This window comes from Rattus norvegicus, chromosome 10 (genome assembly GCF_021556685.1).
Source record: "Rattus norvegicus strain SHRSP/BbbUtx chromosome 10, alternate assembly SHRSP_T2T, whole genome shotgun sequence".
In the NCBI taxonomy this organism is placed as follows: domain Eukaryota; kingdom Metazoa; phylum Chordata; class Mammalia; order Rodentia; family Muridae; genus Rattus; species Rattus norvegicus.
This window is the reverse complement of record NC_141543.1, coordinates 58,356,715-58,375,295: the sequence shown is the minus strand read 5'-3', so window position 1 is coordinate 58,375,295 and position 18,581 is coordinate 58,356,715. Positions and strand designations below refer to the sequence as shown.

The window sequence follows — 18,581 nt, the reverse complement described above, 5'->3', positions numbered from 1 at the left end:
GCCAGATTGATGTTCCCAGTGCCAGTGTGAGTGAAGGCCCCCTCCTTTCTGCTGTATTATGGTCTCCACCCCCAAGCCCTGCCATCTGGCATGCTGACCCAGCTTCTTCCTGGTACCCTGGGGGTAACCTGTACATATTCCAGCATATAGCATTTGTGTAAGTACCATGGCCAGAGCTATTCTCCTAGGAAGAGGTTCAGGGTGGGCCTTTCCACCCACCCTAGGATGAGTATGTGCAAGGGACATTGGTCCAGTTTTTAGACATCAGTGGTAAAAGATGCATAGCATAAAATTTACTGCCTTAACCGTTCAGTGTACGGTTCTGTGGCAGTAAGCATGGTCATATTGCTTGGAGACTTTCACCTCCATCTCTAAAACTCCTTTTAGCTTACAGTCACAGCTCTGTCACCATTAAACAACTGTCTGTTCCCTCTCCTCCCAGGAAGCCTCTGTGGTCCTCATTGTCTTGAGAAGCCTCATAGAAATGCAACATTCTATGAGAAGCCTCATAGAAATGAGAAGCCTTAAAGAAATGCAACATTCTATGAGAATCCTCATAGAAATGCAACAGTGTTCGTGTTGGCTTTATTTTCCATAGTACAAATGTCCTCAAACCTCATCGCATTTTAGTCTATGCCAAAACCTCTTGGCTGTCTTCAAGGTGGAATCGTATTCCCCCATGTTTCTTATAGCACACCTTGGTTCTCTGCTTCTCTCTTGATGCCCGGGTTGATTCCTTTGAGCATTGTAGAGGACATTGCTTTTGAGTGAAGACCAAGACTATGTGGGTGGGTGTCTTGATGCCCCACTCCACTCTTAGTTTTGGAACTAAGATGGTTTCTTGTGCTAGATTCCAGAAGCTTTTAGACTCCAGATGCTCCCTTTCTAAAAAAATGATTAGCTTACAAATAACTAGGTTTCATAATGGTACTTTTAAACAAAATGTGTTTTGCTGTTTCTCTTCCTACCTTCTTCCCCAGCCATCCTCCTTCTGCCCTCCCACCCATAGTCACTCCCTTTTGGCTTTCATGACACTTGTGATCTTCTGTACCCTCCCTCTACTCTCCTAACACTTCTTGCATCCTCTCATAGCCTCCCTTCTAGTTGGGTTGTCCACATGCACTGTCACACATCTTTATCTGCATACGTAAATGTTAGACATTAGGATGTGCGTATGAGAGTGAACATACAAGAAACATGGAAGTTTGCAGGAATTTCTGGGCCTGTTTCTTGCCCAGCCCTAGAAAAAAAGAGATGGCAGAGAACAGGTGCTTAGCACAGAGACCGAGAAGCAAGAGAAAGGCAGTTTGTTTCAAAGCCTATGTATTGCGCAGAGTGGGAAGGGACCTGTCCTCAATTGGCTATAGAAATTAGCACCATCTAGGAGACTCAAAGCCCTGGGCTATCACCCACATCCTCACTGAATGGGTCCTTGCTGGAGCAGCAGTGTTGAAGACCCTTAAGGGAGGGTAAGGCTAGGCTCTGCCTCTTGGTAGCCAAGCTTAGAATAGGGTTGGAAAAGAGTGTGGAGCCTCCCAAGAAATTCAACTTTTACTTAGGTTCTGAAGAATAAACCGAAACCTAAACTGTTTTCAGGATGGGGAAAGAAAAGGCAATTAGAAACTCCAGGAAAAGTCAAAATTTACATAAGAAATTCAATAAGCCTGAAGCCAGGAAGGAATGTAGAGAGGGAAGAGTCTATGTGGCCTCTGATGATCTCGGGCTCCTCATTAAGTGTTGAGCAGCCCTGGAGGTGGCCAGATGTAAGTGTGCAGTGACATTTGTGTTTGCCTCTCTCCGTCTGTTCTTCCCTGCTGGCAAGGCCGGCAGTCCTGCGCTGTGTGCTCTCCGTAGCCTTAGAAACCACATGCGGCTCTCACAGACAGTTTTACCGCCTTTTGACACTAGATGGCATCCGTCCAACAGGTAGCAGGTAGTGACTGTATGCAGGCAGACCAAGACTTGTCCTTTCAGGGGAAAAAAATCAGGAAAAATGATTTTGAGAAGTGGAATATCCATAGAAAGCAGGTGTTTTCTCCCCCACCGTGCAACCTGAAGCTCCCCTTTGATGTGTACAGAATAGCTTCACCGCCACATTCAACACACACACACACACACACACACACACACACACACACACACACACACACACACTGGGTTTCTTCCCTCCCTGTCACTTCACCCCATTCTCTGTGGTCCAAAGAGATGACCACATTGACTGTAGAAATCACACTAGGCATAAAAGCCCATCTGGGAGCCCTTTACAAACTGATCTTTTACTATTAAGGTTTGAATTCTTGCCATGAGTGGGTTTTAAGATTTTCAGGGATTTTTATCTAGCGGCGCTCACCTGTTTTCCCGTGAATGTTCAGAATTCACTGGGCTTGATCAGTTAATGGAAATGAGCTATGGTTTGACTTAAATGTGAAAGAAGAAAAGGGGAGGGAGTAGAGGAAGAAAGAAGGGAGGGAGGGGAAGAGAAGGGGTAAGGGGAGAGAAAACTGCCTCTTGTCATTCTGACATTTTGTCTCTCACCTTCCACTTGGGCCTCCAATGGAAAAGCCAGATAGAAAGCTGGGAGCCAGCCAGGGAGAGGAGGAGTGAGGGGCCTCAAGCAGAGCCTTAGAGACAGACAAGAGCCTGCTAGAGAACAGGAGCGCTTTGAGACCCCCGTGTTAACGAATAGTTCCTGACCAGGTAGCTGTCTGAGTTCAGGTGACTTGGCTAGAAGGCCGGCTCTGTCTTTTTTATTTATTTTTTTTGGCTTTGTCTTTTACTTGCTCTGCAGCCTTGAACAAACAACCTGGCCTCTCTGAACCCCTCTATTTCTCAGGCCTCAGGTGAAGAAGTAGTGGTACCTTGGGAGGATACTTGTGAGTTCAAGTGAAATAGAACAGAGGGTGAAAGGCTTTGAAATCATAAACTGAAGTGGGGAGGTGGGGTGTTGGTTAGTGAGTAGTCATGAATACCATAAGAGTATCTATCTGTCAGGTGGTCAGAGCAACACTGTGTTCAGAACACAACGGCCCACTCAGAACACGTGGACAATCCAAAGGCATCAACCTCTGCGCTTCCTACCCATTGTTTTATTATCATGTGGATGTAACTCGGCACAGAACAGGCTTTTGCTGCAGACCTTGGGTCTAGAGGTGTTGTCTCTGAGACAAGCAAACTACCCAGGTTACCATGGCACAATAATAATGTCGGAGCTCAGAGGTGGCTGTGTCCTGGCGTGGTTTAGAAAAGTTTGATGCCTTAGAAAGAAATCCTGGCTTAAAAGATTCCTACCTGGCATCCGGGCCCATCCTCTCCAGCTATCCGAACCTTAATCTGGCCGTGTGCGTGGAGTAGAAATCTTCGGAATGGAAAGCATGCCTTGCTTTTTCTTCTGGGCCTGCTGAGGAAGTTCCAGGCAGCATAGACGTCTTGGGGGTAGGTCTGGGAAAAATCTCCCATGATTTTAGGAGGGGCAGGCGGGGGATGAGAAACTTGGAGATTCGGTAGATCGCTGTAGAGCAGCTCAGACAGCCGGCGGTCTGCAGAGGACTTGTGCAAACACTTCCTCTCTGGACAAGGAGGAATGCAGGAGGCCACCGCCTGCAGTACATCTTGGAGTGTTGGAGGGATGTGCCTGCACTTGTGAACGGGCGCCAGGAGAATGAGGCCCCAACCAAGCCCGGCAGTGCCCAGTAGATGCAGAGAGGCACCCGTGCCCCGAGTGAGGGCACAGCCAGTGGGCATCCCTGAGGCCCAGGGGCCCGTTCCTCTCCACTCCCAACAGATGCGTCTGCTGTGGGGCCCTGGGAGGCCCTTCCTCGCCCTGCTTCTGCTGGTTTCCATCAAGCAAGTAAGAACAGATTTTTATTCCTCATTCTTCTTGTTAATATTATCAGTTGTGCATGTTTTCTGATTGTAGAAGCAATTTAGGCCCCTTGTAGGCAATTTGGGAGGAATAAAACTCTATTAAGAATATGATGCTCAACCACAACCACAGCATCTGCTCACTGTTCATATTTTGGCTGATTTTTTTTTTAAAATCTCTTTTCTGTGCATTATTATGCATAGCTGAAATGCTGACATACAAATCACTTGTGTCCTGCTCTTCCTTTTATATCATTGTAGAAGCTTCTTCCCATGTAAGCATTTATGAGTTATACATTTCTATACCCTTTTCTTCTTCTTTTCTCTTTTCTTGGGTTCCTATTGCAAATACTTGAGAAACTTCCTTATAGTACTCTGTAGTCTATAATAGGAAAAGGTACCAAATCCAAAGACCTGTCAACATAAGCCACAGATGCTAGTGATTCCGTCAGCCAGAGCTCACCCTCACTCACACTGGGGGTCCTACAGCCCATACTTCCTCACTGTCCATTTACATACAAGTTAAAAACCATGACCATTCGCACCACAGATACGTTGCGATTGATTTTAAAGCCTGTAAGTAATGTGAACGCACCAACAGCTCTGAGTTGGGTATCGTGCACCCCTGCTTCTATAATCTATTTCTATGCTCTCAGCAGCCCTGCAAGGGAGGTTCTCTTGTTAACCCCATTTTACAGAGGAGGAAACTGAGCCCGTGGAGGTTAACTAGCATTACTCTACCTCCATCAGTGGGGACCCACTGTAGGATAGCAGAGAGCTTTCTGGAAGTGTTAGTATGTGTTTAACTGTGGTCAAAGGATGCCCCTAAGTTAGGGTGTTCAGTAGCTTGCTTTATTCTCACCTGAGAAGTTTAGGAGGAGTATGCCTACTCCCTCCCTTTCCAGGGGGTGTCTCATTTCTTCAGGGCTGTGGTGGGGAGGGACTCTGGTGCCACTTGTCTCAGTAAAGAAAGCACCCTAGGGAATGGCTACCTTTCCCCCTTTGCTTCTCAGTCCTCAGATGCATCTTCTGAATTTAAAAATCCTGCCTTTCTGTATCCAGGGAGGGCAGAAGTGCCAGATCTCATAAATGTCCCAGTTCCCAGCCTTTCTGCCAGAAACTAGACAGGCCAAAAAATTGGTGCTGACTTTCCAAGTCCAAATTCTCCCTCGGGGGTGCCTTTGTTCCTCAAGCACTGTCAACCTGGGGACAGTTGGTGGTGTTGGAGGATATTGCTGTGGTGGCAGACTCTTTTGAAGGACTATGTCCCCAAGGAGCAGGTGACCTCGGTCTGCCGTTTCCACTGTTACTGGTGGTTGTGTTGTAGGGAGAGTTGATGGAATGTCCACGCTTGCTTGTAGCCTCTGAGTATTCCTAGAAAAACCCAACTTATCCAGCTGTTACACCCTGTTCACTGTCTACCCGTATGTGTCCAACTGTCCAGCACACAGTAGCCCAACTCCAGCCGTGGTCACCTCACTGTAAGATGCCTCCCTACCCATCATCCTGTAGGATGCTCACAGCCAGACCATGAGATGAACATTACCCATTTCAGAGATGGGCAAAAAGCTCCAGAGAATCACATGATTGCCTTTCCTCAACTAAACTCATGATCTGGGGAGCCACTGTGTCTACTCGGCGGGCTGTGGCCCTGTCTTCTGTCTTCTCTAACACTCTTGGGAGCCGTTGACATATGGCTATTTATGTATAATAACAGAAGCATCTGTAGTACTTCAGGCTGGCTGACAATGCCAACCAAATCATAACTTGGCCCTTCCACTTCAGTGTTTCCATATCAATAATGCACTTGGGGGAGAGCTCTCCTTGACCCTTGTCACCTGGACTGTGTGCACGGAGATGCTGGCACTGCCTGTCCGGCAGCATGTGGCTGTGAATCTGATGAATCTCCCTTTGATTATCCAACTTTAACCTCAGAGTCTTTAGATGTTTATACATTACTAGGCTTTGCGTAGACATTCGTGAAGTTCACTGAGATGTGAGTTCCCTGCCTGGGGATATAAATGGCTGTTGCATGTGTGCATGCTGGCAGGAAGTCTTCATAAAATTCACTTAATGAGAAATCCTCAGAGATACTTCGGTTTCTAAATGCAAGTGGCGAATGATGGCTAGCTCACACCCACCCTTCACCCATTTACGTTTTTCAGCATTAAATACAAACTACTATCGGCTCTAGGAGACCAGATTTTAGACCTTGCTGGTTGGTGTATGAAAGGGTGCATGTCTTAAATTTTTTTTAATTGACCAGGATAAACGGTTTGGAAGTGCATTGTGAAAACCTTTAAAAATGTGTGTATTCCCTGACCCAGGAACTGATTCACCCCCAATGCACCCCCCCACCCCCAACCTCAGAGGATTTTCATCACAATATCCTATTAGCAGCATTTGGAAGTAAGTTAGATGTTCCATGCAGGAGGATTTAAAAACTAAAATTCTACCACAGTCGTCCACTGCCTTACGTACAGGAGTTAAAGGGGTGTTGAGTCAAAGCAACCATAAAGTAGTTTTAAGTACATCTTGAAATGGACGCATCTTCTAGAACAATATGGCTTCCGTTTTTGGCTAGAATAAAACAGAACAGAAAAAGAAAAGAAGCAAGATGTGCAGAGAGAAGGGTCTGGAAGGGAAGGTGCTCCCTGAGGATGAGTGTTGTGATCCCTCCTTCCCCTGCTTTTGGTTACTTGAGTTTCCCTTTCTTTGTTCTGCAGCGTATTCATTGTCTAACAAAGAAAGATAGATTTGCGAAAGTGAAGCAATAAAGGTTCCCCCCTCCCTCCCATTCGAGTCTCAGCCAGGTCAGTCATGGATACAGTCTGCCCATGCAAGGGAAAGGGTAATGAAGGTCAAGCCAGACCTCTCCACGCATCCCTTCTCCCCATTACACTGGTGACTTAGCTGTGACAGGCTTTGGACACCCCTCCCATCTTTCTGATGTCTTTTAACTAAGTACCTGGAAAGACTGCCCATGTTTCTCTAGCTCCTGTGGGCTGAGCAAATTCAATAGTTTTTAGCTTTAACTTGTTTTCTACCGTGTGTGTTTATTGTGCATGTGTTCGTGTGCACGAGTGTGCACATGCTCAGGTCAGAGGTCAGATGTTGGGTGGCCTCCTCTGTTGTTCTCCATCTCGTTGTTCTCCAGGGTCTCTCACTGGTCCAGCTCTCACCAGGCTCTAACTGATTCAGCCAGACAGACTGGCTGAAGATGGGGCTCCTCCTGTCTCCTCCTCCCTAACTCTGGGATTGCAGGCATGTGCCCCTGTGCCTGGCTTTATACATGGGTGTTGGGAATCCAAGTTCAGCTCTTCTTGCTTGTGTTGCAAAGTGCTTTATCAAGTGTTTTGTTTTGTTTGTTTGTTTTCTTTATTTTCACCATCATCATTAGTCCTGGCAAAGAACAAGGGAACTATAAGTTTAATTCAGAGACTGATTTCAGTCTCTTATTTAGGCAGGTCTACATAAGCTCCCCACAGCATCCCCAGGTCACAAAAAGCCCTTTATAAGAGGGAGAGCCTTACTTCTGCAGTTTTGAGGATTTGGGAAACTTGTTGACTGGCTATTAATTCATCTGCTAAATTTTTTTTAAAGAAAATATGAATCACTTAAATACCAATTAGCATGTTTATTTCATTAAAAAATCTCTTGGTAAAATTACTAGATGCCTCCTGGGTTCTATCTCAGAAGGGGTCATTATTAGCAGAGATTCCAAACTCATTGCAAGATGAAGCTAAGAGATAAATGCAGGCTATCGTATCCTCTTGTTTCCTCCTCATTGGCTAATATTCATAGTCCCCAGACTGTATGTCAAGGTGCAAGGGGTACCATTGTGAATTCAGTGGGTGCTATGGGATATATTGAATTCTAAAGGAAAGAATAATGACTGTGGCACTTTCCAGACACCATGCAAATTCTTAGCTCAAGATATCTATGTTTTGTTCTGTTTTTGTGGTGCTGGAGATGGAACCAGGGTCTTGCACATATCAGGTAAGCATGGGGCTGAGATACACACCAAGACCTGAATTTAATTAATTGACAGGCTGTTGTGCAGCCCAGGCTGACCTTGAACTTACAGTGTTGCTGACATTGGACTTGAACTTTTGGTCCTTCTGCCTCCCGCTCCCAAGTGCTAGCCTCATAGCTGGGCTCCATCTCATTGTGTCTGCTTGATTCACAATTAGATTGTGAAAAACTTGGTGGTCTGCAGGTACTGTGGTAAAAAGCAAGTACCAGTGAGAACAAAACCAGCCTGGAACAGGAAATGAAGGTGGGGGTATCTAATCCCATCCTAAAGTTTTTGAAGTTGTGCAATGCCCGATAGGTTCAAAGCTGTTAAGATCTAAATATTTACAAACTGTTTGGACCTATTTACTTAATAAATAGGACCTTGGGTTTTTTTTTTCCTTTTCCTTTTTTTTTTTTAAATTTTTTGGGTCTGGGAATGCCTTGGAAAATTACCGAGGCATTTTTGAAACCTATGGACCAATGGTGATGCCATGAGCCCTTTTCCAGAAAGAGAGAGAGAGAGAGAGAGAGAGAGAGAGAGAGAGAGAGAGAGAGAGAGAGAGGGAGGGAGAGAGAAGGTATATGTATGTATGTGTATGTGAGAGTGTACGTGTTGTGATGTGAGTATGAGATGTTTATGTGTGTATGTATGTGTGTGTGTATGTGAGACAGAGAGAGAGAGAGAGAGAGAGAGAGAGAGAGAGAGAGAGAGAGAGAGAGAGAGATCTGTGTGTGTTTGTTGATGCCCTAGGAAAGTCATACAAGAAACCCACAAATCTCACTGTGATTGCCAAGGTGTTGAGGGATGTTGAACCGAACAGTGGAGGAGCCAGGGAGAGGGCATATTAGTCTGAGTACTTGGTGGTCAAAACAGGCCCCCCATTGGCTCCAGATGGGGGTCACTATTTTTGGGATAGTGGCTGGTTATGTATGTTTAATTAAATTTGAATGATGTTATAGAGAATACCTCACAGTTTTTCAGAGCCTCCTCTGTTCCTTCCTGCTGTACCTATCACATCTTTAACGTATCATGAATCCCTTTTACTGGCTAGACACAGGCTACTTATCTTCGTACCCCTCTCTCCCCCTCAGCACAAAGCCTGACACACAAAGTGAGCTTCAGCAGATGCCTTCACTGAAGAGAAAAGAAAGAGAGAAAGCAGAAGAGAAAGGCTCTCTGTAAATGTCTAGGTTCACAGAGAGAGGCCGCTAGGCTCACTCAATTATTGGAAAGCCCCTCAGTGTGAGCAGCATTTCCAAGGCTCTACAGACTGGACCGTCAATGTTGGAAAGCAAAACGTCCCAAGGCCTCAGACAGCCATGCATCTCCTCAGCGGCACCAATTCCAGCCACACCCATGTATATGGGCCTTTCTTAGTCACACTGTTGGGTTCCGCACAGTGAGATCCTTCTCTTTGGGGAATCTGCATAGCCTTGGGAGCGCACCAGCATTTCCATGCAAGTGTAGTGAAGTTCAGCCTGATTGTTTGTTTTACACTCAGTTAAAATGTTAACCTTAAAGACTTTGGAAAAAAATCATAATTGTATCAGGACAAATAGAATTATATTATGCAATAATGCAAAATTCAGATTTATTTTTAAGTAGAACATAAGATGCCAAGGAAATTGTTTCTAGGTGTGGGCCATTTTGGAAGGAAATTTGAGGACCAGGGTGTGAGAGAAACGCAGCCACAGCTGGACTCACAGCTCCTTGGGAGTGATCTTTTTTGTTTGCTTGTTTGTTTTGTTTTGGAGACAGTGTCACCAAGTAGCTCAGACTGGCCTAGGACTCATGATTGTCCTGCCCGAGCCTTTTGAATGCACCATCATGCCTGGCGGTGACCATGTCTTTGTGTGTCTAGGTTACAGGATCGCTCCTCAAGGAGACAACTCAGAAGTGGGCTAATTATAAGGAGAAGTGTCTGGAAGACTTGCACAATAGACTTTCTGGTAAGCACATGCAAGAGTTATCTGTGGCTGTGTAACAAGCTGCCCTCCGTCGTGGTGACTTAAAGCAATGATACTCATTTACTATCTTTCACAGTTCTCTCACAGTTCTCATGGGGCAAGGATTCAGGGCACACTGGGCATGACCTCTTTCTACACTGTAATATCTGGAGTGTAACTGAGAGATTCGAGAGACGGGAGTTGAAATCACCAAAGGCACCTTTACATCCATATCTGTAGTGACTGGGGGCTATAATGCCTCTACCTGCCCTCTCTGTGGAGACACATCTTCATTGGACCATCTGGCTTGCTTCTTAAGGGTTAGCCTGACCAGAAGTCACATTCCCTCTGTGAGCAGGCTTTTCACCCCCATGTCATTTCTTCCACATTCAACCACATGGGCCGATTATAAAGTCTAACCAGGCTCGAAGGGAAGAAGTATAGACCCACTTCTCATGGCAAGACGATAAAATGGTCTGTCTAGGCGAAGCCTTTCTGATTAAAGCAATCTGTCTTGGCACATGTACTGCCTTGCCATCCAACATGAGTGACTCCTGTAGGCTGGCCTCAGAAGCTATGTAGGTAGGGTTCCCCATGTCCCGGGGTGTTAGCTAGATCTGAACAACAACATGATTTCTCTCTTCCAGTCTCCAATTTGTTTAGAGCATTCTAGTAAATATGTTGTTGGTTACCCTGTCCACACACAGCCTTACCTGTTCATATGTTGATACAGTGGGTAAGCCACACATGCCACATATAATTTTTAAAAAATTCCAAGCCAAAATGAAAACAAAACCATAAAGGGCCTTGACCCATTGCTCTGAGCATCAGGGACCACAGATGAAGGCTACCCTTCCTCCTCCTGACACCTGTCAATCATTCTATTCAGTTGACAAGCAGTGTAGAAGTCACTCTGATTCCCTGCTTGCTGGATCCAAACAACTATCAAAAAAGTCCTTCCTAGATCTTTGTGAAGATCCCCTTTGTCCAGTCTTGATGTCATCTACAAAATGAGGGCAAAGTAGGGTAGGTCTTCTTTTTTCTTCTTTTTTTCTTTTTTTTCGGAGCTGAGGACCGAACCCAGGGCCTTGCGCTTACTAGGCAAGCGCTCTACCACTGAGCTAAATCCCCAATCCACAGGTCTTCTTTATATGGAGCCAGACTATGACCTGAGTGACCACATAAGCACAGCATGTGTTGATACCTGGTAACCATATTGCCAATGTCCAGGGGTAGCTAATAACTGGGCAAACCTGGGTCTGGTTTGTAGGGTTTTAATGCCAGGAACCTGTTTATTTACCTCAGGAAGCCCCTGGGTTCCACTCTAGTAAGAAGAAGGTAGGAGGGGGATGGTGCTTGGTGTCTGAGGTTTGGGGCTCACAGTAATAAATGCCTTCATTATATCAGGGGAAGCCTCTCAAGCTGTGTTCTAAGTTTTTACATTCTAGATACCAAGAACTGATATATAAACCACTTCCTGAACTTGAGATGACTCAACTCCTGTAATAATCATTGAATTAATATTCAAATGGAAAGATATAAGTGCTAGATACATGTGACCAAGAGCTTCAACTCCACAGATGCCCTGTGTTCTGTACTCAAATTGCTGAACACTTGACAATCATTTAATTATGGCACACGAATCACTGGCTGGGGCCTCCAAGCACCTTCCGCTGACCCTGAGTTTCTTTGAGAGCTCAGTTCATACAAAACAAAGCAAAGGCAGCATGGGATATATGGTGACTAGAGGTCACATTGGGTAGACAAAGGCAGTGTCAGGGGCTACACTCATCAGTCTTGTGTTCCCGAGTCACTCTTCATCCTTGACTACTCCAGAGAGAATATCTGTGTCGACCTATGTAAAGGTTATACCAGCTTTCAAGGATTGGAAAGCTTCTGAATCTATTTCTATCAGAAGACCCTGTGTGAGAGCATTGACATTTATTCTGCCTTCTCTTCTCCCCACAGGCATATTTTGTAATGGGACATTTGATCGGTATGTGTGCTGGCCTCATTCTTATCCTGGAAATGTCTCTGTTCCCTGTCCTTCATACTTACCTTGGTGGAATGCAGGTAATGAATTTCATCTTACCCACTTCTGACAGTTCCTTTGAAGGACAGAGCTTCCTAGTAGAGCAGCCGGTGGGAAGTTAGGCAGGATTCTAGCCAAGTGTTTCTTCTAAGTCCTCATGCCTCATAACGCTGTACTTGTATGATCTCAGTATTGCATTTTATTTCATTGCCCCCATCCTTTCTAAGTACTATGGAGTAAACCTAGGGTCTCACCCATGCTAGACAAGTGTTCTATCACTGAACTGTATCCTCCCTTCTCCCTTGTCTTCATGTAATTTGTAGTCTCCTGTCTCCTCCGCTTATAGAATACTTTTGGCCTAATGTATAGATTAGAGTCCAGATTCAGCTCCCACAGAATCCAGCTGTTATAGGAAGAATGCAAGAGTGTCAACCTTGCACTGGGAGAAAAGGGACATGAGAAAGACCTCTATGCTCTTATCTATACAACATATGGCTTCTTGTGCAGAAAGAAATAATTTTAAACCTTTCTTTACATCATCTTTGAAAGGAATATCTTTAAATTGAAGTTATTAAAACATGGAACTTGAATGGAACATTCAATAACTTTCCAGACAGAGAAACCATAGCCTAATGGGTTCCAGGAACACCCCCCCCCCACCCTAAATTTCAAAGTGTAGAATATAGGGACTGAGTCGGACTTCCGAACTCCTGACTTCGTGGGATGGTTCTAAAGAATTTTCTGGACTCAGAGAAGTCTAGAAGTTTCAGGCAGTTAGTCCTCATGAGAACCAGCTCAAAAAGAGATAAGAATGGTGTTCACAGAATCAGATGCTTGGAAGTCAAAGAGTATCTGTAAAGTGAATAGACTCTGAAGATCATTTTGAAGAATGACAGAGCCTGAACCTGTAGGCACTCCAGAAGTGAGTGCTAACGTGAAGTCCAAGGTTGAAACCCTTCATGCCTTTAGGTCATTCAGAACCATTGACTACATGGTTCTCCAACGTGCCTGGATAGACACGACCTTCAACTCTACCATCCTCTTGCTCCTTCCCAGTAGCTAAAAAGTACAAATCCATTTCAGCATATGAAAAAAAAGTCATTCTGAACCCAAGGTTACAAAGAAAGTTATAGATGCATTCTGAAATTAGGGTCCCAGTTTCTAGAGTGAACCAAATAGAATTTAATTTGTAAAACATAGGAACCGACTCTCTCATTCGACATTTTTTTTTGCATTAAATTTTAGAATCCACATGGATTTCTAGAAGTCCAGTGAGAACAATGGAAACAATGTAAGGGGTTGGAAAAGAATCTTTCAAACAGGAAGAGGTGCAGATGAAAGTTCTTTGAGGTGGGATTTCAGGAGCGTGTTTAGGATGCACAGAAGTCAGATGGTGGACATGTGGGTTGTCTGGGATCTAGAACTGATCAGTGAGGCTGGATGCTGATTGTAAAGAAGAGTGTAACGAACCGTTGCTCTGTAGAGAATGATATAGAGACACAGAAGGTGTGGAGGCATGAAAGAGACACAGGAGAGATGGTTTGGGAAGCCATCATTTACGGCATGGAATCGCGAATGGGGAGGTACAGGGAGATTATGATGGAGAGTCTGGGAGCTTCCAGAATGGTCCACAAAAAACGGAGGCACTGGTTTAGTTTCAGGCAGGGTCAGAAATTGGAGAAGAGGGGAATTGTTAAAGAAAAGACTTGAGATAGAATGGATAGATCAGATGGAACAGAAATGGAAGGACAGAAAGACCTAAATGCCCTTATCTATACAACGTATGGCTTCTTGTGCAGAGAGAAACAATTTTAAGCCTTCCTTTACATCATCTTTGAAAGGAGTATCATTACATTGGAGTTGTTCAAACGTGGGACTTGGACGGAGCATTCAATAACTCAAGAAGCAGGAAATAGACTAGAAAGGACAAATGTAGGCGCCTTTTCCCGCTCCTCTCCCAGTCGTTCAACCCAGCCTTATGTTTCACCTGGCGCAGTGTTAACTCAATGTCCTCCTCCTCCTCCTCTCCCATGGTGCTGGTGGTGGCGCTAGCTCAGCAGCCCCTTCTTGTCTAGCTGATTCCGGGTGTCCTTATTGCCCCAGCGTCACACCTGATCCCCTGAAACAACCTCCATAAAGCTTTCTAAACCACTGTGTTGGCTCCCCAGCTCAAGAACCATGATTGGCATCTGTGACCTTCTGCAACATGGCCCTGCTGACCCTTCTGCCATCCTTCCTGCCTTCTCTTCTTCCCCTCCAGCCAAAATGAATAGCTCCTAGGCTCCTCCACCTATCTAGCTGTTGTTACCAGACACTTAGGTCCTTACTCACTGCCTCAGCTTCCCTGTATGCCAAAAGAAATGAGGAAACAAATTATAAGATGAAAATAGTTGATTTACAATTTTGCCTAGCTTATAGTGGCAAGAAAAGTCTAATTTTCTTACCACCACGACTGTGGTGACTTACAACTTGTAGAGACAACATCCAGAAGATACATTCATCTAGTTAAGACAGGTCAACCATTCATCCTTGAAGGAAGGCTCCAGGTTTCCTCCACTTACTAAGTTACACTTACTAAGTTGAGTTAATTTTTATTCAATTCAGGCCTGAGAAAAGGAAAGTAGACATTATACCTTAAAATCCCCCATTTTTAGAAAACTCAAGATTCTTATGGGATGGTGGATGCGCAGTTCTCACCTGGTCCAACCCTAGCGGAGTACTTTGTCTCTTAGCCCATTCCCTTGTGAAGTGAAAGGTCTTTTGCACCTTTTTTTTGGAGGGAAGTTTCAAGTTTGGGTTCCTATATGCCTGTTAAACACACCAATTTTGCAACTGAAAAGAGGTGTTAGCCTCATGGCCCAAAGGAGGGTCATTTCTTTCTTTCCCACCAGGATTCCAACCCATTCTTTCAGCATGGGATCATGGCTACATTGTCCTCATACCATGATGGCTGTACTGTCCTCCTCCTGTTTTGGCCGTGTATCTCCATCTCATGACGACTGCACTGTCCCTAGCCTAGGCCTGAGTTCACTCTTCTCTGCAGGATTCCTTTTAAGGTTTTGCCTATAAGTCCAACCTGCCCCCCATTTAATTGTGGTTGATAAATAAAGATGACAACAGTTAATAGCTGTGCAGAAGAGGCTTAGGTGGGGTTCAGGTTTTGTGGGTTTGGGAAAAGAAGACCAAAAGGAGTGAGGGAGGAAGAGGAGGAGGAGAGGGAGAGGAGGAGGAGGAAGAGGAAGAAGAGGTAGAGGAGGAAGAAGGGGAGGAGGAAGAGGAGGAGGAGGAGGAGGAGGAAGAGGAAGCTGCTATGGAATAAAGGAGGAATGTACAAGAAAAAAATAAAAGACAAGCCAGCATAAATTAACTAATCCATAAAAACATAGTCCTGAGGGCTGCCCAACTAGACTTAAGAGCAGCTCAAATAAAACTTAAAACATCATAAATAATAACTGAGATTATCAATACAAAGTAAATTCTAATATCATGGAGGGTAGGCAGCTGTTCCGCTATTATGCTACTTAAGGCATTTGTAAATATAAAGGGTGTGAGTCATCTTTCTTCTGGAACTCAATAACCAAAGGCTGGGTAGAAACCCTGGGCCAGGAATATATATATTAACTACAAATTTTTGCTCTGTATTTTCCATCCTTCTAGAAAATCCCTCCAACTTATCCCCTGAAGTTGATGGCGCCCTGTCTTTCTGAGGCCTCTCTTAGCATTTGTGATAGTTTATGACGCTTTCATGTGCACTCTCCTAGCTCAGCTTTGAGCTATGCCCTCAGCAGAGCATTGTAAGTGGCATGGACAGCCCAAATGCCAAGTGCCATTATTGTTATTATTCTTAATTATTGTCATTTTCTCACTGAATCAATATTTAGTAAGTACCCACTGGGTGCAAACACTGGAATATATTACTGACCAAATCAGACTAAAATCCTTCTCCCTAGGGCTCACATTTTAGTAAGAGGGGCAGACAAGAGTAACAGGAATCCTCTGTTAAGTACAGAAGCTGGAGATGGCCTGGGGGAATTGGGGTCAGGGCAATGGGTAGCTAAAGGACAATTCAATGACAAAGTGATACTTAGTCAGACTAAGTATTTGAACCAAGAGAGGGTCGTGTTCAGCAGAGAGCACAGATCAAGCAGTGCCATGCTGTTGGAGAGAAGCATGCCTCCAAGAAGGGGAGGGGACAAACACAGGTGGAGCTGAGGAGGAAGGGAAGCAGCATGAGGTGAAGAGTAGAAAGGTTTGGAGCCTACTTCATACAAATCTTCGTGCATAGCCACAGAAGGAATCTAACTAATCCTTAGAAAGCCCCTAAAAGATTTGGAGCAGAAACATGACAACTGGGCTAGCCATAACTGTGAGGGCAACACCACCAGCAAAGTTAGCAGTAAACCAGGGAAGAAGTAAGAGTTCTAATTAGGAAGGAAGTGGGAGGTAGAAAGTAGGGTCAGACCCGGGATCTTGCTAATGGAGCAGGCTAGAGGCAGAAAGAGAGAGCAGAGATGGTTCTAAGGTTCTGGGCTAGGGACTGTCAGGATGGGGCAGATTTGGAGAAGGCAAGGAGGTTGTGTTTTCTGAGATGCCAGTTGGGCAGGTGCATCATGTGTACTGTAGGTCTGGATCAATTAAACCCGTGATTTAAGTGACTGGCCCATCATCTGCACACACGGGCACTCTCACGCAACCTTCCCTCACATCACATAGGTAACAGTTATGGATCCAGTTTCCGATGACGAAATCCATAAGACTCAGAGAATGTAAAGCTGGAGCTAGGACGCCAGCTCAGAAGTTGACTTATCATATCTTCAGTCCCGAGTCAGCGTGCTTTGCTCCTGTTCTCTTCTCCATGGCGCCACCTCTTGGACTTTAGGGAGAGATGTTTCACTGAGCATGCCCAGATTAGCATCTCCCAGTAGACTACAGGATCTCTGAGTCCCTGGGAACTTCTAACTTCAGAGACACGTGTAAACACCACGGACATTAGAGGATCATGGTTAGTTACAACATCCAGAGGTTTCATGGTTTTCTTCCCGTCCCAAATAAACAGTAGGGACACTAATGAGCTCCCAAACGGAGAAACGAAACCCCCTTTCCCTGGGATTTTCCACAGCTTTTTCAGTCGAGGGTGAGGACCTTCCAGCGTGCTCAGGGAACTGGCTGTGTGTTTTGACCTTTCCTCTAGAGCCTTGTTTACTTTCAGAGAGCCCAGGAAGGGCCTACAGACACTGCTTGGCTCAGGGGACTTGGCAGACGCGAGAGAACACCACAGATATTTGGCAGGATGAATCAGAATGCTCAGAGAACCACAGCTTCAGACAAAACGTGAGTCTACCTGCTTGCTGATAAAGCAGCTAGGGCTGAAACTTGGGGGGCAGCCCAGGGGATGACCGGCTTTGGAGGACACGAGACCTTTCGCTAGTGCTTTGTTCAGATTCCACTAGGGAAGGTCCCCAATCACTAGAACAGCAGCTCCCATTGGCAGCCAGGAAACTGACTCCTCTGTGAGAAGAAACACGAAATCGTATGGCATCTCAGCCTTGGCACTGCTGTGTACCATGTCTGGAATAACTTCCTCGAACAACCCAGCCTTCGGGTTTCAGTTCAGTTGTCTACTAGCAACTGAGATGGTCCACGGACCTGTTCAGAGCAGCCCAGCAGCCACGTGTACGATCGCCCCATCCAATTCCCCTATTACACCTGCCTTTCTCTGATATTCCTGTGGATGCTTGTTCCTTATCCAGCCATGACTCCAAAACGCACATCCAGCAGCAGCTGGAGACTCGTGAGCCTGGAAGGAGGCAGGAAGGCATAAGGTTCTGGGGCCAGACTAGGCCATGTATTCAGAATCTTCCTTTACTGGCTGTGAACTTGCACGAGTTTTTTTTTTTTTTTCACTCTTGGTGCCTCTGCTTCCTCAGCATCCCAGGGGGATCATATTTGCTGCATGGGATCATCATGAAGCTTTGGGAAGTCAAGAGACATACATTTTGTAGAGAAGTCCTGGCGAGTCATGAGCAGACTCTAAGCAGGAGTTTTGTTCTCTTGCCAGATCCAGAGAAGACACTGCTCTGTTAGTCATCCCAGCAGCTCAGCAAATGCAGAGTAAATACCAACTCACCCTGCAGACTTCCTCCATGCATCTTCTTCTCTCCCTCCCTCCCTCTCTCTTCCCATCTTGTCTCCTGGACAGGGTCTCCCTTTGAAGCCTAGTTGGCTTCAAACTGGAGATCTTACTGCCTCAGCCTCCTGAGTGTTGTAATTATAGTTGTGTGTGTGTGTGTGTGTGTGTGTGTGTGTGTGTGTGTGTGTGTGTGTGTGTGAATGCCCAGTTCCACCAATTTTCTTTCTGAGGTGGGACAGGAAGGAGTGTTGTGGGGGTTCTTGGGGACATGAGAAGGGAACAAAGAAGCCCCTCCTTATAAAATCTAGTGGAATCCACTGCATGCAACAGGAACCAGAATTCCACATAATTAACATTTCTTCTTTGCTAAGCATGAACCTGCAATTTTCTAAAACTCCCACTGGAAATCCCACGTACAGGGAAAGAGCAGGTACTAAACTTCTTCTGTAGCCCCAGTAGCCTCTGATTTTATTTGATCAGATTGTAATTCCAGGAAAGGTGTCTCTGGGTCATCTCATAAAAGGTGGAGAGGATAAAAGGTTTCTTAGCAACCTTTTGAGATGTGGCTAGGTGTATGTAGCTGATGCTAAGACA

General features: G+C 45.3%; 1 protein-coding gene across 3 annotated transcripts in view; it reads left to right on the top strand.

Annotated features, from left to right (window-relative positions):
• Positions 1-3,396: 3,396 nt before the first annotated feature.
• Glp2r (glucagon-like peptide 2 receptor) overlaps positions 3,397-18,581 on the top strand; it is a 68,147-nt gene continuing 52,962 nt past the window's right edge. For 2 of the 3 annotated variants that reach the window (XM_087574035.1, XM_087574034.1), the window contains exons 1-4: positions 3,397-3,847; positions 9,741-9,828; positions 11,794-11,898; positions 17,067-17,188. In XM_087574035.1, the coding sequence (XP_087430161.1) occupies positions 3,659-3,847; positions 9,741-9,828; positions 11,794-11,898; positions 17,067-17,188 (504 nt within the window). In that variant the 5' untranslated portion in view covers positions 3,397-3,658. 3 annotated transcript variants of the gene reach the window in all.